At 33.0% G+C, this 17161-nt stretch overlaps 2 protein-coding genes and 1 long non-coding RNA gene across 3 annotated transcripts; 1 reads left to right on the top strand and 2 right to left on the bottom strand.

Moving 5' to 3' along the window:
- Positions 1 to 3788: 3788 nt before the first annotated feature.
- LOC105109555 (uncharacterized) lies at positions 3789 to 7898 on the top strand. The gene is made up of 7 exons (XM_011004293.1): positions 3789 to 4215; positions 4600 to 4993; positions 5319 to 5486; positions 6112 to 6161; positions 6270 to 6307; positions 7151 to 7257; positions 7517 to 7898. The coding sequence occupies exons 1-6, from the start codon at positions 3952 to 3954 to the stop codon at positions 7239 to 7241; spliced, it is 1005 nt and encodes a 334-aa protein (XP_011002595.1). The 5' UTR covers positions 3789 to 3951; the 3' UTR covers positions 7242 to 7257; positions 7517 to 7898.
- LOC105109554 (uncharacterized) lies at positions 6401 to 7144 on the bottom strand. Its single transcript, XR_839280.1, has 2 exons — positions 6527 to 7144; positions 6401 to 6496 (listed from the first exon to the last, which is right to left on the bottom strand). It is a non-coding gene; the product is annotated as an uncharacterized LOC105109554 (long non-coding RNA).
- A 242-nt stretch (positions 7899 to 8140) lies between the features above and the next one.
- On the bottom strand, positions 8141 to 13944 carry LOC105109553 (vacuolar-sorting receptor 1-like). Its single transcript, XM_011004292.1, has 12 exons — positions 13295 to 13944; positions 11951 to 12643; positions 11557 to 11645; positions 11371 to 11440; positions 11202 to 11285; positions 10840 to 10916; positions 10664 to 10745; positions 10479 to 10561; positions 10303 to 10369; positions 9647 to 9775; positions 9067 to 9173; positions 8141 to 8542 (listed from the first exon to the last, which is right to left on the bottom strand). Exons 1-12 carry the CDS (start codon positions 13587 to 13589, stop codon positions 8441 to 8443), a joined length of 1878 nt encoding a protein of 625 aa, XP_011002594.1. The 5' UTR covers positions 13590 to 13944; the 3' UTR covers positions 8141 to 8440.
- Between the last annotated feature and the right edge of the window lie 3217 nt (positions 13945 to 17161).

The raw sequence follows: 17161 nt of genomic DNA, 5'->3' as shown, positions 1-17161 counted from the left end.
TAAGACTAAAATGACCTTTTACATTAATTTTAGACTTGCTATATGATTTCCATGCTTTTTTTTTTTCATTTCGGTCCTTTTTTAATTTTTTATTTATTGAAAACTTCATCAATTACTCATTAAATTGACAATAAAATGATTTAATCCGAAAAGAATAAAAAAAAAACTAAATTTGATTATCTCAAATTGAGTATTAATTGAGTACTGAATTTGTTTTCTGACATAATGAAAATCCCCAAGTCAACTAAAATAAATTATCAAGTTTAATCTCAAATCAATTTAATGTTGATAGAATTGAAAAAAAAAATTCAAGTGATCAAAAACAATCAAATAACAAAAAAATAACATGAAAAGATTCAATCATAAAAAAAATAAACAAATTTGAATTTGTCAAATTAAGCATTTATCAACAATCCGATTTATTTTTTGACACAATGAGAAAGCTATAACAAGCCAACATAAATAAATAACCAAGTCCAATCTTAAATCAACCTAATATAAAATAATTGTAAAAAAATCAAGTTATGAAAGAACAAATAAAAAAAGACCTTGAGGTAGTTCACTCTTTAGTTTTTCCATCCCAATTTTTTTTAATTACATCAATAATAATAATAAAAATATCTACTTGCCCACTTTCTATAATTTTAGAGCAATTTTGGAGGTACTTCATTTTTCTTGGTGTTTTTAATTAAATGATGTTGCGGTTTGCCATTGGTGATTAATTAGTTATTTGATTCCAATAATTATAGTTGTCTATCAAAATGGGATACGATTTGCACTACATGATTTAAAAACTCTCCCTAGCTACAACAACAACAATTACAGTCACCTGCTAACAAATTTTTGTATACACACACACACACGAATTACCATTTGTTCTAGTATATTCTTCATATAAATGACATTAAAATTCAATTTATTAAATAATTGATTGGCCTTTTCACAAGGAGAAATATGAGAGATTTGAGATCCCTTTTGTAAACTCCATGAGTCCCTCCGGATTCCACACTTCAAACCCTCCTCCCGATGTACTTTTTTATGCTTAGAAAATTTGTGCTTTAATTGTGCTTCTCGTGGAGCTGCCATGGACGGTGGACGGGTGGCGTAGATGGCGGGCTATCATGCTAATAGTATCTACAAATAGATCTAAAATCTTTGGTAAATCCACATTATGACTTGTGTAGTTCTTGCTGTCCCCATCGATTGCCCTTGTAAAGGAATCCATGGCCTTTTTGATGAAAGTCTATACTGGCAATGTTGTGGCATGCAGTTCATGTTTCGATCGAGTTGTAACATGATGTCCATCTTCAACCCTTAGATCACAAGTAATAAAAGAACATCATCCTTTGCTTCGTCTACTAGCTTGTCATGATTAACACCCCAATTGTTTGAAAGATCTAATATCTACCGTCTGTGGAATTTAACCTGGAGTTATAAACTCTAACATGGCCATGACTAGATTTCGAATCTAGTTTATAGGTTAAACGATTTAAATAATAATTTTTAAAAAAAATTAAAATATAACTTTAAAGAAAAAAAACTCAAACCAAGTCTTACTTGAATTCTGATTGGATCCATCAGGCATTATCATCCAATACGATATAAAAACCAAGTTGATAAATTATTAAGTTAATCCATTAAGTTAAATTGGATGTATTAACACCAATTTAAAGTATCATAATACTTTTATCTTTTAAAAAATATCAATTTGGTTACATGTTTATGTTGTGAGATGGAGCAATTTTTCTCTCAATTAAAAAAAGGTTTAGGTGTTGCAACATTATTTCTACAATTAAAAAAAAAATTAACTACAAACTAGAAAATTTATACATGCATCTATTAAAATAAATTAAAAATTATATATGTGAATAGATTATAATAAATCTGATGATTCCAACAAAAAATTGAGTTGAGAAGCTGGGATAAAGTGTATATTTTTAATGAGAGCTCTTCTATTTTTTTTATTTAATTATATAATAATAATTTTTTTGTTAAAAAATAAATAATTTAAACTCCATTGAAAAATATTTTTTAATCAAATTATGATTACTCATTAAATTAGCTACAAAAGGATTTTATTGGAAAAAAATCAACAAAATAAATTTGATTTTCAAATCGTGATTAAATATGTTTTCTACATTGTGAGGATCTTATACCAAGCCAACTAGAACAAATTATCAAGTTTAATCTTAAATTAATATGATATTAAAAAATAAAAGAAAAAAGAAAAAAAAATCAGTTGGTAACCAATGGTGACTTTTAGTTATTTAATTCCAATAATTATAATTGTTTATCAAATAGGATACGGCTTGCCCTCCATGATTGAAAAGCTTTTCCTACAACAATTACAGTCACTTGGCAACCAATTTTTTGGAAAAATCTTGAAGTGGCCCAAGCACTTTCATAGTTCTATACTTCTATTGACGTGTCCTGGAGAGGCAGAGAGGGCATATCCATGAACTCAGCAGAAGCCCATAAAACAGCAAAAACATGGCCCATCAGGGCCCAATATTTCTGGACATTTGAAGCTCATGATTTATCAATTCTATATCCTGGGCCAGTGCAATGCCCAACAAATCTTGACCCACCATGGCATCGCTACCTGTTTACACAATAACGTTTGAAAACATACGTTGCCTTCCAATCTAGACTCTACGAGAACTGCTCGTATGGAGTAAAAGCTTTATTATCTTTGTATTTTAAATATATTTTTGAAAACATTTAAAAAATTAAATATTTTTTTCTGTGTTTTCCCATCATTTTAATATACTAGTATTAAAAATATTTTTTAAATATATTTCTAAATAAAAAATATTTTTAAAAATAATTATTATTACACTTTCAAAACACCCGTAAAGCCATTCTTCACACTATTAGGTATAATTTTCTGATTTTACAACTAATAATGGTATAGGTAGCATTGTATCTATAATAATAATAATAAATAAATAAATGATTAGACTACTTTTCATGCTGTTTCTTTCTTCTTCATCTTTTGTTTTTTAATTCACACGGCTAAAGTTCTTCGTCTTCACATGAACAATATGGTCGTAAAATAGGCAAGAAAAACAACGGCATGCCGATTGCATCCAATCCTTTGCTTGCCGCCTGCGCTCTCTATTATTCCCTTCTTCAAATAAACTCCTCCTCCATCACATGCTATGGAGCACATAGGAAATTCAACTTCTTGTAGCTGTAGGATGTCTAAGATTAGTTAAAAAAAACCCCTTTATTATTCGTTAAATAGGATCTATATATTGATTCTTCTCTTTTTTGTGATTTTTTATGAAATTAATTGACTGAAAAATAGCTAAAAAATTAATTTTATGTATTAATAAATTAATTTCTAAAACTTATTATCGCGATGTTTTAGTATTCATGTCAATTTTTTTTAATGCTACTCTATCATTAACAAAAAATTAAATGAATCTCCATATAATAGAAACTCAAATTATTAAAGGCTAGAAAACAAATTGCATTATTTTAAAAATTACTATGAATATAATATTTTGAGAACTCTATATGGGTGGATGGTTATCAAAATCTTTTATCTTGTTTAATATCATTCTATAAAAACTTGCTTCAACAACTACACATCAGAAGGCATTTGCTCCTTGAAAATGATTGGAATTGGAGGAGAAAGATAATTAAATTAATATATGAAGATAATATATATAATTCTATTGTTCTACTCAAAAAACTCTTATCTATGAACATGAAGGGAGAAGTGAAATATTGATAAGAATATAAGGACTGGAGTAAATTTCATGCAAACATTTCTAAATACGTGTAACCAAGACATTACACGATTCCTAGTCCGAAGGCAAAGGAAGTAGGAAAACTGTATCCCACTGCTAAAACCCTCGTTTCTCTTCTTCCCCTCGTGACTCTCGCTTAAAAAACCTAGACTTCTCCCTGTCTCTCTCTGAACAAGAAGGGTAAAAGAAGAAAATGAGTGTGTCAATGGAGTTGTTATCTGCTGGCTGTAGTTCCTTGCTAACAAAAAGGCCATCTTTTTGTTCATCTTCTTCAATGGCTTTGTTTGCTCCATCCTTAAAGTTTCAATCTCTATTGCTTAAACCTAGCGGTCACAGGTTGTCTTTTGAGTATCCAAGGGCTTTTGTCCCAAAAGGGCTTGGTGTTGGCGTTGGTTTTCGTTCTGGGAATTCGTTGAACCGACAAATTGTGGTATTTGCTGGCTCTCACGAGGATTCTGTAAGAATTGCAATTCCTATTCTTTTAATTTCCTCTACCGTTTGAAAATTTGAAATTTGAATTCTTTTTGGGTGATTTTTGTGTTTTTCCAATTGGGTTTCCCTTCTTTGAATGTTGAACATGTGTTGGGTGTTAGTGCTTTTTGTTGAACATGAGAAAACTGTGCCGTTTGATTAACATCGAGTTTTAATGGTTTGATTTGGTTTTGTATTTAGAGCAATGCCATCTTGTTTGTGCCAAATTTTAAAGCTTTTTGTTTCTCTTTGCAATTTTCATTTCAAGAGAGATTGTTATAATGGGTTCTTTTCAATGTTTGAATTGAAATGAGATGTAATTGGATCATCTTTTATTGTTTTATTCTTATTTTTTGTTGGCAATGTTTAGGAGCATTCAGAGATTGAAGTGGAAAAGGAAAGTGAAGATAAAAAATTAGAGCGTGAAGAATCAGAGGAAGCATGGAAGCAGGCACTAGAATCTTTCAAAGAACAAGCTTTAAGGTTGCAAAGTGTTTCTCAAGAAGCATATGAGATATACGCAGAGAAAGCCATGGTTTTTTTGGAAGAAACTTCAGAGAAGTTAAAGATTCAAGCAGTGAAGGCAAAGAAGGATTTGGGTGAGCTAGCAAAGGAACTTGGTGAAGATAGTATAGAGTATCTTGTAGCAGCTACAGAGTATTCTCCGGAACCAGTGAAGGAGGTTGTGGAAACGTTATCTTCTTCAACCGATGATTTTAATGATATTTCTAAAGTCCGCGATTTCCAAGTTGGAATACCATATGGTATGACTAGTGCGCCTCTGGAACTCATTTTGTTAAAATTTTGTTGAATGAGGTTTCTTTCATAAATTAGAATTTGTTAGGAGTAACAACATGATAGATATAACAATGTTGCAATATACTGTCAATTTACGGTTGCAAGCTCTTCTGCTCTATTCTATCATACGACCCTTAATAATGCTAACTGAATATGGATGAGCTGGGAAAGGTTTTGTTGAAATGTCTCTCCCGACCCCCACTGGTTACTCTTAACTGGGCAGTTGCCTTTTAGTGTATTTTCTATTTTAAATGGCTTCAATGTTTTTCATGCTATTGCTATGTTTCACAGGTTTATTACTTGCTACTACTGGATTTCTCTCCTTCATGCTGTCGGGCAGCATCAATTCCATTAGGTTTGGTGTCATTCTTGGTGGTGCACTTCTGGCTTTAAGCGTATCAAGTTTAAAATCTTACAAAAGAGGAGAGCCAGATTCCTTGGCCTTGAAAGCACAGGCAGGTTAGTATGTGGTTCTATTCTATAATAAAACATTGACATATAAAAAGAAAAAAGCTCAAATTGCTTTCTGTTTCTTATTAGTTATATAGTTGGATCATTTTGGACAAGTTTTGGAATATGGTATCATATGTAACAAAGGACACCGTTAAGTTATGAATTTAACAGCATGCACCTTGTGTAGAATGTCTCAAAGCATAAGGATGAAATGCTTGGATTCACTTGCAGGTTCATAACAAAGAGAGACCAGGGTTAAGTTAAAAATTTAAAAGGTACCGTAGACAAGAGCTTTAGTATCTAGCTTAGCTCTTCCTCATCTATAAGTTTTTGCTTCTATTGCATATTTTAACCATTAGGTTTTGTGAGTACATATGTTCAGTGCTTTGGGGCATTCTTTCCTCCATGCTCTAACTCATCAGGCTGACTATTTTGATAGTATTTTCTGATAATATTAGTGTGTGAGCTACTTCAGGATGAAAGGATAGCTATTATTTCGGGCCATTGCTTGATCATTTTTTTTCTTACATGGTTTTTATTTTTTTATTCTCTACAACTCATGCCATTCTTGTACATATCTTCTGTTGCATATTTGACTTAAAGTTTTTAACTATTGTGTTTGGTCCTGCAGCAATAGTGGCTATAATCTTTCTTAGGGACATTAGAATCATGATGACTCAGGTACGGGTTCTTTAAACAGCCATGTCATCTTTCCTGTTTTTTCTGCTGTATTACATATTTGTTGTTATGTTTCAAAGTTCTAACAGTCTAAACTTTTTTGTTTTGCAGGGAGCTTCATTTTTTACTCCTGTTGCAACCCTCGTCAGGTTCCTTGTTCCCAAATTTTTTTGTGCTCTCATATTTCCTTTTCTACCTTAGTAGTTAGGATGGAAGGGTCGCTGGTAAAAGAATTTTCTTCGAGTCTGAACTAACAATTAGACAAGGTGCTAGAGCACTTGAACTTTGATGTGGTTTGAAAGGTTCAGGAAATTCTAGGTTAAAAATTGAGATGAAATGTTCTGTGATTTGCCACTCAATTCTCTTATGTTCTGTGATTTGCCACTCAATTCTCTTAAGAGTGCAGCACAGGAGTTGCATCATGCAGCCTTTGATGAAATTTGTTTGATCTCAAATGAAACAAGAATTGGTATCTGCATGTATAATATCCTAGGCCATCCAGTGCAATTTTGCTTAAGATACACAATGTACCGTCTTACAAAATAACATTGGGCAATTTACACTGGTCCAATAACATAAGTAGTCTCAATCCAAGACCAGGAACCATTGCTCATCTCATGCCTATGAACTCAAGCTAGATCTGTTATTGGTTATGGTTCTGTCTAGCCAAGTTTTTAACTTGTAGCATCTCTCAGTTTATACTTTCTGATACTGTTAAGGTCATATATTTTGATTTCTTCATCTTAATTAGTCATAGCCACCTTCTGAAAGCAGCATATCCGTAATCTGTCTTGCTGCATGCGCGCATGGTCATGCACATACTTGCCTTGCTCCTGGTCATAAAACCACATGGACTTATCTTAGTACAGTAGAGGACATGAGTATCTCCATTTTCAGATGCTTGTAGGATCTATGTCAAGCATTTTATTTATAGCGGTATTTATCTTGTTGTGTGTGCATTTGATTTTCTGATAACTGGCATTGCTTTTCAGTGGTGCAGTGGTTGCATTCTATCTCTATAAGATCGCCGTGGGTGGTAAGCAGAGTAAGGGGTCAGACTTGGGACATGGAGCAGAAAATTGATGTATTTGTTCCACTGGTTAGTTGGATTGCATGCTATCCTTGTTCTTCTCCCCTCCCTCTCAACCCTCACCTTTTCTTGAACAAATATTATTAGTTGTCGTGATACCAAACTTCATCATATATGAATCTCCACTTTTTCAGCATTTTCTTTAATAAAAAAAATACTCAAAGTTGCTGTTGTTAACCTATGCCTAGAATGATAAGTTCGCTGCCAAGTTGGTCTTCCATTGTTCTGTATTGTAGCTGATCAAATTAACTTCTCCTGTGACCTGCAGGTGGAAGGTTTACGACATTACAAGCTCTGGAAGAAAAAAGATGGGATCCCAGAAAACATTGCTTGATTCTGGAGTGTTGGGTTACTGATTACGGCTTTTTGTCTACTTTTAGTTTGGGTTGCTAGGCTATGGGAGAAAGTTTCAATAATCTGGCGGATATTTCCCCCTTACTGTGCTGAAATTACCGGTGTTTTCTCCCTCCAATGCCACAGGGTTATATTGATATTTGTTCATTTCGTGTTGTTTAGTTATATTGGCGGATATGTCGTGTTGTTTTCTCCCTCCAATACGCTATTTTAGTGTTGTTATCATTTGCCTGGTAGGACCTCGCAGAAGTTAGTGATATAATAATTTCTAGACAGTAGGAAGACACTGTTCTGTAGTTACCGGTGTACAGTTAAAATCATTGGTAGCTAATAAAGCTAATAGCGTATGCAAGTGCAATCTACTTCATTCGGGCGTGGGCGTATATAATATACGCTAAGACGAAACAGTTTCTTAGCTACCTTGAACATTCTGGAGAGCAATTGATCTAAAAACAGATATTATTAAGATCCAAGCCATACAATGTAAAATGCCCACCTTCACAGGGCTTATGATCACTCTCAACTAGGACAGCTTGAATTAGTTTTAGAAACTAGGGAAAAATCCTTGATAACCTAGGCAGCATGAAACTGGAATGCAACCAAGATGGCCTAAAATTTTGAATCCCATAACGCCTCTTACATTGAATTGAAAATTTGCTGCGTTCCATGGAATTACATGCAGAACTTGTAATATTAATTTACATATACGAGTGTGACTAAATGGGAGCGTGCTGGCTGAAATAGCTACAAGCCAAATCGAAGCTGATAGGTCACTTCGAAATTTAGAGATGCTGCTTCTTTAGTCGATGCCTCAGCACATCATCTCACTAGCTCACCTTCAGATGTCCCCACGGGGAGCATGATGAACAGGGATGTCTGCTTGACTATCCAATGGCATATACTGTGCCATGATAGCCCGTATCTCTGAATCCATGTATCTCTGTGTGCACATTAATAAAGATAAAATTCAGTTCACTGTTATTAGCATTAAAACTATACGGCTCTCCAAGAGAATTCACTTTTACCAAAGAAAAATAGAGTCTACAAGCCTAGGTCGGTAAATGATACAATGACCACCCTTTCCTTGGAAGGAATTAAGAAAAACAAAATACCATGGTGGCTCCGTTGCTTTATTTCATCGGTGATTTAGCAATCCCAAAGTTTCTTCTTTTTTGTTCAAATAAAAAAAAAAGTCCTATTAATCAATAATTTCAGATGTACCTCAACACCACCAAATCCAAATTCATAATATTTGTTTGAGTGCGCATTTTCATGCTCAAAATACTCATTAGGCAAGCATCTGTTTTTTCTTTGAATGATGCGCCATCATTTAAATCAACTAGGAACTTGGGTCCTCAATGATGCTTGGGCATGTCATGTATTTCGGCATGGTCCTCAAGTGCCACATGCGTGTTTTTCTACATTAAAGCTAAAATAAGGAATGACAAAATTTAAGATACATACCCGGATTCTGTACTTGTAAATTGCATATCCAGCAACACCAGCAGCAGCCAGGCCAAGAATAATAATCCAAACAAAGCTCCAGCTGTACTTTGTGTCAGCAGCTTTACCTAAATCATTGTAAAACATAAATCTGTGGAGGCTAACATGACAGGAGCAAATGTATTGTGGAATGCTAGTGATCCCATTTAGTATAGAAGTAGAGCCAATAACCAAAATTAGTCCCAGCTCTTGAGTTGAGTTGAACTTGGAAATTACTTTTAAGATATGTGCAGTGGCTAAAACAGAAGAACTGATATGCAATACCTTCATAAGGTACAAGGTGTATATACCAGTTTTAGAAATAGGTTCCACTAAGATTTGAGCTTCTATGTTAATTGATGAAACTGAAAACATATTTCACCACACAGTTCATCATGCTAGAAATTGACACCCTTCAAAGCATCCAATTTAAAATGAAAAATTGCACCACAGTTGAAAAACTCAAAATGAGGACTTCGAAGCATGCTGTGCATACACACAGCTGCAAGTTGATTGTTTGGTTAACAGAGCAGATTATTCAAAACCCTCAGAGGATACTCACTTATGCACGCGTCATGTTCTCGCATATACAATAAACCACCACTGCAACTGCAGTCATAACTGCCCCAGGTATTTTTGCATTTGCATTCTGAACACTGGCAGGCCAGCTTGTCTTTGCATTCATCCACATCTGGGAAACAGCCAAAAGAGAACGTTTGATGAGTGCCTCATAATCTACTTCGTCTCACAAACAAAAGAAAATGACATATTGCTTGCAATTTATAAAGAAGCAAGTGCAATCATATCCTAGATGGAAAAGAACCAGTGTGCTATTGATAAAATGCATGGAAATTTAAAATGAGAAAAGAAAAATATTTCCTCAAATCATCTAAGAAGAAACCAAAGCTGTTGAGTTATTTATTGATGACAAGGTTCAATGAATGGGATCCACAAACATGTTGGACTGGAAGAAACTGCATGCATGTTACATCAAACGTGTTTTCATAAAACTGGAATACAGAATCTTGAACTTGTTCATCTAATATTTTACCGATGAAAACTTGCATAATCTTCACTGAGGAAAATTCTTCATCTGGAACTTAAAATAATAATAGTAGTTCAAGGAGCTATTACGAATAACCCAGTTGAGCGCGCAAAACTGCATTCCACTAAATAGTATGATGTTGGAACAATAACAAAGAAAAGCAGGAAGAGTACCTTCACAGGAATTTACTCCATCACCCTTGAATCCTGGAGGACACTTGCAACCTTGAGAATGATCTTCCTGAAACCCATCCGAGAACCAATGAATAAGTCACATTAGAAACAATTAAATTAAGTATGTGAGCAAGAAAACAGCAAGCTGGATAGTTCCCATCAAATTCAAGACTCACAACACAAGCAGAAAAGGTCCTGCCATCTTGAGTTCTCTTCCAGCATCCTCCATTGTTAATTTCACAACGTAAAGAACCTGAAGCTGTTGAACAAGAAGCAAAAAAATTATGTTCACAGAATTAAAACAGAGATGTTTCTAAACTTGAGTCAAAACTAAACTTAGGATTACATGAAAAAAATTTACCTTCACAGCGAGTATAACCATCACCAACAAACTTCACCCCCTGAACCACAGGACATTCACATACTCTACCCCGAAAAGTATCCTATAACAATGAAATTCCAGGACCAAAATAAACTTAGAATGAAAGAATGCACCAAAAACACAATACCAACAAAATGTTGAAATTCTGAAGACACCTTGCATGCAGTAAGGTTAGTAGCCTTGTCCTGCCAGCACCCACCATTGTTTTCTAGACACTCGTTGGTTTCTACATCTGTAAAGAAAACTAGCAAATAATGACTTCCCTCTCACAACAGTCTATCAAAAAAACAGCAGTGAAAATATGAGTATAGTTAATCATGATAAATTCTGCTACTCAAAAGGAATTGCTTCCATCATTTCACCAAAAAACCAATACTGCAGCAATGTGCTCTTTCATTGTGTCGGTAAACAATTTGAACATTTTCTGCACAGTAACTAGCACACCAGCACAGGAACAGATGGGTAACTGCCAGCAGTTATGAAACATAATGTACTAAAATTAAGCCTGATAGATAACCTTCACTTAAGCATATGGATGGCTCCGTGGTCTCTTCAAAACCCGCACATATCGCCTTAAGAACAGCTCCTTTATCCAACTTACCTGAAAACAGTAACAAGTACAGATTGGAAATGACTATCAAGCAATTAGAAAGCCGAACATCAGAGTAAGAATGTTGAATTCAAACCTCTATATTGCCTGTTGTTTACTACAAGAGTTGGAAGTATAGTCACGTCTCCTCGAGACCCTTTTCCGATCTGAATAGATAATTCAAAAACCAAAAAAAGAAAGTTAGCTGATTGCCCAAAGAATAGAACATTAAAGGAACGGACAGCACATCAGTTTGGAGCAATTAAATTTTGGTGGACCTAACCTGTGTATCTTGTTCAGCTTTAAGAACTTCATTATCCACATCTGCCTCAGGGTCTCCTATGCATTTATCTATCTTCTTAAGATCAACACCTACGCTTGCAAAACAACCATTTTCAGAAGCTGCTTTTTTTTTCCTCTGCTCTCGATAAACATCAGAAGTCAATTCAGCAGCAAATGGATTAACTAAGCCTTATTCTGAACAGAAGAATCAGACAAACATTTCGTCCAAAAGAAAATGATAGGTAACTTAAGATCAAGAACATTGTAGTAACAGCTATAAAAAAATCGTCATGCAAAAAATTTAGGAAAATTGACTAGACAAACAACAAGTAGAGAGCAGTTGTTTTCTACAGAGTGTGGACATGAATACATATATTATATAGCCAATCACTTACCAAGGGATTGGATAACTTGATCTGCACACTCTTTGGTGTATTTCTTGTCCTTCATTGGGCAACGGATTGAAAAATCAGTCACATAGTCCCACCAAAGCCATGGCTTTTTACTTTCACTGGCCACTTTATAAAAGCAAGCTTGGCGTAGATTCTGTACTACAACATCTTTTCCATCATACCCTTTGCTAAAATCCTGCTCAGGATCTGGAGCACAGTACCTCCCATGGTTGATGCACTGGGATTTGCATTGTTTGCTCAGAATGAATGCCGCTGGGCAATACCATGTTATGTAGTGAGGGGTGAACTGTGTGTAACCCTTCTGCTCGAGTATCTGAGCTGCACCTTTGAAGTTCTTGACAAACTCAATCTGACTGTCACATTTTGGCCCGCACGCATCATTGCTATTTGTCCAGAACTCGTACTCAACCCGTTCATCAGGATGTGGAAGAGACTCTGTCCAATCAAGATTCATGTTAACCATCTCTCCATCAGATAGAGCTTTCTTGATACTGTCACCCAAGGACTTGCTAATAAGTGCTGAGGGGATAGTGATGTTCTGCAGATAAGCAGCATCTGCATCATCTTCTTCAGGGTTGTCCATGGTAATCAGTGGTTCAACCTTGTCATCTGCTACAAGAATAGCTGCTGCTCCACCGTTCTGTGCATTCCATGCCTTCAAGGTAAAGTAACAATCTGCAAAAATATACATTTTAGATACATCTACAGGCAGATGATAAGAACATGATCACTTCCATAGAGCAAAGAACACCATAGTTACTTTTCCCGGGAATATCAGCCCCACACGACAGCATATGATCCAAAGTATCACCACCAGAAATAAAATTATACTGGGTTCCGGAATCAAGGTATAACTTTCACAACGAAGTAGAGAACCAGCATGGTTCAAAATTTCATATATACATAAAGTCCATTTTCTAAACTTAATTATGCTGCTTTCTTCTGAATTGTTCTATCAACAACGTAATAGAAGAGAAGTGTGGAATATCAGAACCATATTCAATAACCAGGTAAAGTTAGACAAAGACTATTAGAATCTATCAGCCAACGAGTTTCCAACATAATAAACAAAAAGTGCTAGAAATCAACACAAAAAATTCCAGTTACTTTTAGAAAAAGAATTCCGGTTGCTCTAACATGGCATATATAGCATAACTACCACTAAGATCAAACCTATTTAACAATTATCACACAATTAATTTATCATCAAAACAAATATACTACTAAAAACTACAAACAAACTTTGAACTTCACTACACAAATTATTACTTGCCATAAAAATTATACATAAAAAGCAATCAAAGAAGTGAAATTTAAGAAGCTAACCTCCACGATCAGCAAGCACAAAAGTAGGTAACCCTCCAGGCCTAGATTTGAAAGAGATATCAACCTCATCAAACCCTTTGCATGCCTTTTGATTAGCTTTTGGATAAACCACAGTACCAACTAAAGTTCCTCCATATTGAGGAACTCCGAAATTACCAATCGCACATTCATAAACACCTTTCAATGACTCAGGTGATGTTAGTTTCAAGCTGTTTTTCTCTACTACAAACCTACCAAAACAAAACCCACATAGCAAAAACCATACACAAACCAAAAATCCTAGCTTTTCCCTCATTTTTCACTAAAAATCCAATCTTTCACTCAAAACTTCAATGGATCAAGCCAAAAGAAGAGACCCAGTTTTTAGTTTTATTCTCCCTTCCTGAAATAACAAGACAGCCTGAAATATAATTCTAAATGCAAATTAAATAAAAAGTGGAATCTTATAGGTTAAGTAAAAGAAATAAATCAAACGAATCAAAAAGAGACAAACTTTCTATCAAAGCTTGTTTCTTGAAGATCCCGGATGGGAAATACAAGCAAATGCTCACGAGGAAACTGCTTTTATAGGCTTATCTATAGTTTCCTGCTGGGTGCTGAGAGCTGAATTTTACGCAAAGTCAGGGGCTTTCTCTTATGGAAGGTTAAAGAATATAAAAACGTCATATATTTAAAGAAGTGGGTAGTTGTTGTTATCATAATTATTTGAAATAGAAAATCGAATTTTAAAAGGATGAGGATGTTGCCTTGTTGGAGTTCACGTAGAAAAATTAAAGTATAAGCAATCAGCGACCCGTCTCCTAGAGGAACTGGAAAGATTTAAACTGCCTTTGATCAAGGCCTAATTTTAGCTTTTCTTTTCATTCTTTTTTTATGACTAGAGACCTTCTTTTCAACTCGATCTGCTTGTCTAATGCGGTCAAATATATATAATATAGTTCATAAAAAAATTATTTTCCACAATTTTTTTATTATCTCAGCAGGATAAGCCGGATTTAGGTAAATTTATATTGAAAAATAAATAAATGAAGCAATTAATAGTTAAAAATTCAGGTTGATGTGTAAAATAGTTAATTTAGATGGAATTTGATTTTTAATTTTTTAATTTATAAAAATTATTTATAAAATATTATTTTATTTTTATTTTTAAATAAATTAGTTTAACCTTGGTTGTACCATTATAAAAATAAAATAATAAATGAAAAATGTTTTCTTTTTAGCCATTGAAACAAATACGTGTAATAAAATATTATTTTGTTGATAAAATATTATTTGATTTATTGATTTATTTTGTTGGAAAGAGTTAAAACAGTTTAATGATTTATTTTTTTTATTTTCTTGTTTTCTAGTTTGTGCTGTCAATGGTTACGGTCATGATAATATTTTAATGGACCGGATTACGAGCAACAAACATGTGTCCCATTCAAGACATGTGATCCACGTGCCTGGTCACCTGTTTTTTTTTTTTTTTGTTTTTTGTTTTTTTCCACTTTTAACCCTTCTCTCTTTTAAAGTCGATCGGTCCCCTTAGCAAATAGATAACGTTTTTTTTTAAAAAAAATAAAAAAACACAAAGAAAAGGGAACGGTCCTGATGCCAACATGTTCTTGATTAATATTTCTTCATGTACATACATACATATACATATACATACATCCATGTACATACATACACATACATATATACACACACACTAGTTATATGGCCCGCGTGATACTCCAAGTCAATTTTTTTGTATAAAAAATATTAAAAACAGTTAAGATCTAAAAATATTAAATTTTTTTACAAAATTATACCCAAGAGTCTTAGACTTGGCTGCAATACCTGACTTAAGACTAATGTTTATAATATTAATAATAACATTAAATTTACATGACCCAAAGTTAAGTGAGTCTGACTATAATATCAAACACAATAGTCTTGGATGTAGATCTGGTTACAAGGTCGTGTCATAAAATGTGATAATTAAATAGATTAATTAAAAATAATAAAAGAAAAAAGAAAAAACCAACATAAAGAAAAAAACAAATGAAGAAAAAGAAAAATAAATCTAAATTAATTGGAGTAACCCTTAAAACCAGATTAACCCGTCAAACCTTGAATTCATGTCATGAAAGATTGATAACTAAAAAAAAAAAAAAATTGACTTGTTAACCTAGAATTAACTGGGTTAATCTGTCAAACCAGGTTAACTAGTCAAATCAGGGATCCATGTCATGAAAGTTTGATAACTAAATAGAAAAAAATGAATATCAACAAACTAAATTAAACAAAAAAATTAATTAAAAAAAATAAACAAAAAGCATAAGCCTTTTCACTATGGACTGCACTATGCAATCCACAGTCAAATACATAAAAACAACAAAAAATAAAAAATAAAAACTATAGGCATTAGCCGATAACTAAATAGAAAAAAATTTAATATCAATAAATTAAATAAAAATAATAATTAGAATGACAAAAAAGAAGACATAAGCGTTTTCACCGTAGATTACACTGTGTAGTTCACTATGAAAGACATAAAAAGAAAAAAGAAGAAAAAAAAAAACTAAAAACATCAGCTTTTTCACCATGAACTGTATACAATATTAAAAGATTAAATTAGAAGAAAAAAACTAATGAGAAAAAAAATAATCTAAATCAACTCAGTTACCCACCAAATCAGGCTAACCCGTCAAACATGAGAGTCGTGTCATGAAAGTGTGATAACTAAATTGACAAAAGATTTAATATTAATGAACAAAATTAAAAAAAAGGATTAATTAAAACGGAAAAAGCAAAGAGAAAAAAAAACATACATGAAGGAAAAAACTAATGAAGAAAAAGAAATAAAATCTGGATCAACTATGTTAACCGATCAAATCTGGGATCCGTGTCATGAAAATCTGATATCTAAATAGAAAGAAATTTAATACCTACAAACTAAATTGAAAAAAAAAAAGATAAAAAAATAAAAGCGTTATCTTTTTATTGTGAACTACATTGTGCAATCCATAGTAAAAGGCTTAAAAAGAAAAAAACAAAAAAAGACATATGTCACGGGTTAATTTTTTTCTTTCATAAAAAATATTAAAAAAAAAAAGCTAAGATCTAAAAGTGTTAGGTATTTATGCAAAATTATACTCAAGAGTCTTGGGTCTACCTGTAATACTTGACCCAAAAGTAATATTTATAATATTAATAATAATATTAAACATACATGACTCAAGTTTAAAGGAGTTTGGTTGCAACACCGAACTTAAGAGCCTTAGATGTGGATCTGACTGCAAAGTCGTATCATAAAATTGTGATAATGAAATAGATTAACTAAAAAAAAGAAAAAAAAACAACATGAAGAAAAAAACTAATGAAAAAAATATAATTTAACTGGGTTAACCCTTTAAATCAGGTTAACCTGTCAAACCTGTGATTTGCGTCATGAAAGTTTGATAACTAAATAGAAAAAAAAATGACGAGTTAACCCAAAATTAACCAAGTTAACTCGTCAAACCAGGTTAACATGTTAAGCCTAGGATACGTATCATGAAAGTCTCATAATTAAATAGAAAGAAATTGAACATTAACAAATTAAACTAACAAAAAAAATTAATTAAAAAGAAAAGAAAGAAAAAAAAATTGTGTGAACTCGTCAAATCGGGTTAAGCCATGAAACCCGAGATCCTTGTTATAAAAGTATGATAACTAAATTAAAAAAAATAACATTAACAAACTAAAAAATAATAATTTAAAGAGAAAAACACAAAGAAAAAAGCAAAAAAAAAACTGTTAAAGGCATAAAAAACAAAAAAATGAAAATGAATAAATAAATAAAAAATAAAAAATAAATAAAAAGATAACTCAGTGTTTTACTGTGAATTGCATTGTGCA

The sequence above is a fragment of the Populus euphratica genome, unplaced genomic scaffold (genome assembly GCF_000495115.2).
Source record: "Populus euphratica unplaced genomic scaffold, PopEup_1.0 scaffold227.1, whole genome shotgun sequence".
Taxonomy (NCBI): domain Eukaryota; kingdom Viridiplantae; phylum Streptophyta; class Magnoliopsida; order Malpighiales; family Salicaceae; genus Populus; species Populus euphratica.
The sequence above is the reverse complement of the archived record's forward strand: the minus strand, read 5'-3'. Positions and strand labels throughout refer to the sequence as shown.

Excerpts from the sequence above, each read along its gene's own strand:
- LOC105109555 (XM_011004293.1), top strand. The coding sequence starts at position 3,952 with ATGAGTGTGTCAATGGAGTTGTTATCTGCTGGCTGTAGTTCCTTGCTA. Across the intron at positions 5,487-6,111 it reads GGCCTTGAAAGCACAGGCAG|CAATAGTGGCTATAATCTTT; the intron begins GTTAGTATGTGG and ends TTGGTCCTGCAG. Across the intron at positions 6,162-6,269 it reads TTAGAATCATGATGACTCAG|GGAGCTTCATTTTTTACTCC; the intron begins GTACGGGTTCTT and ends TTTGTTTTGCAG.
- LOC105109553 (XM_011004292.1), bottom strand. The coding sequence starts at position 13,589 with ATGAGGGAAAAGCTAGGATTTTTGGTTTGTGTATGGTTTTTGCTATGT. Across the intron at positions 10,917-11,201 it reads ATCCATATGCTTAAGTGAAG|ATGTAGAAACCAACGAGTGT; the intron begins GTTATCTATCAG and ends TTTTCTTTACAG. Across the intron at positions 8,543-9,066 it reads TTTACAAGTACAGAATCCGG|AGATACATGGATTCAGAGAT; the intron begins GTATGTATCTTA and ends ATGTGCACACAG.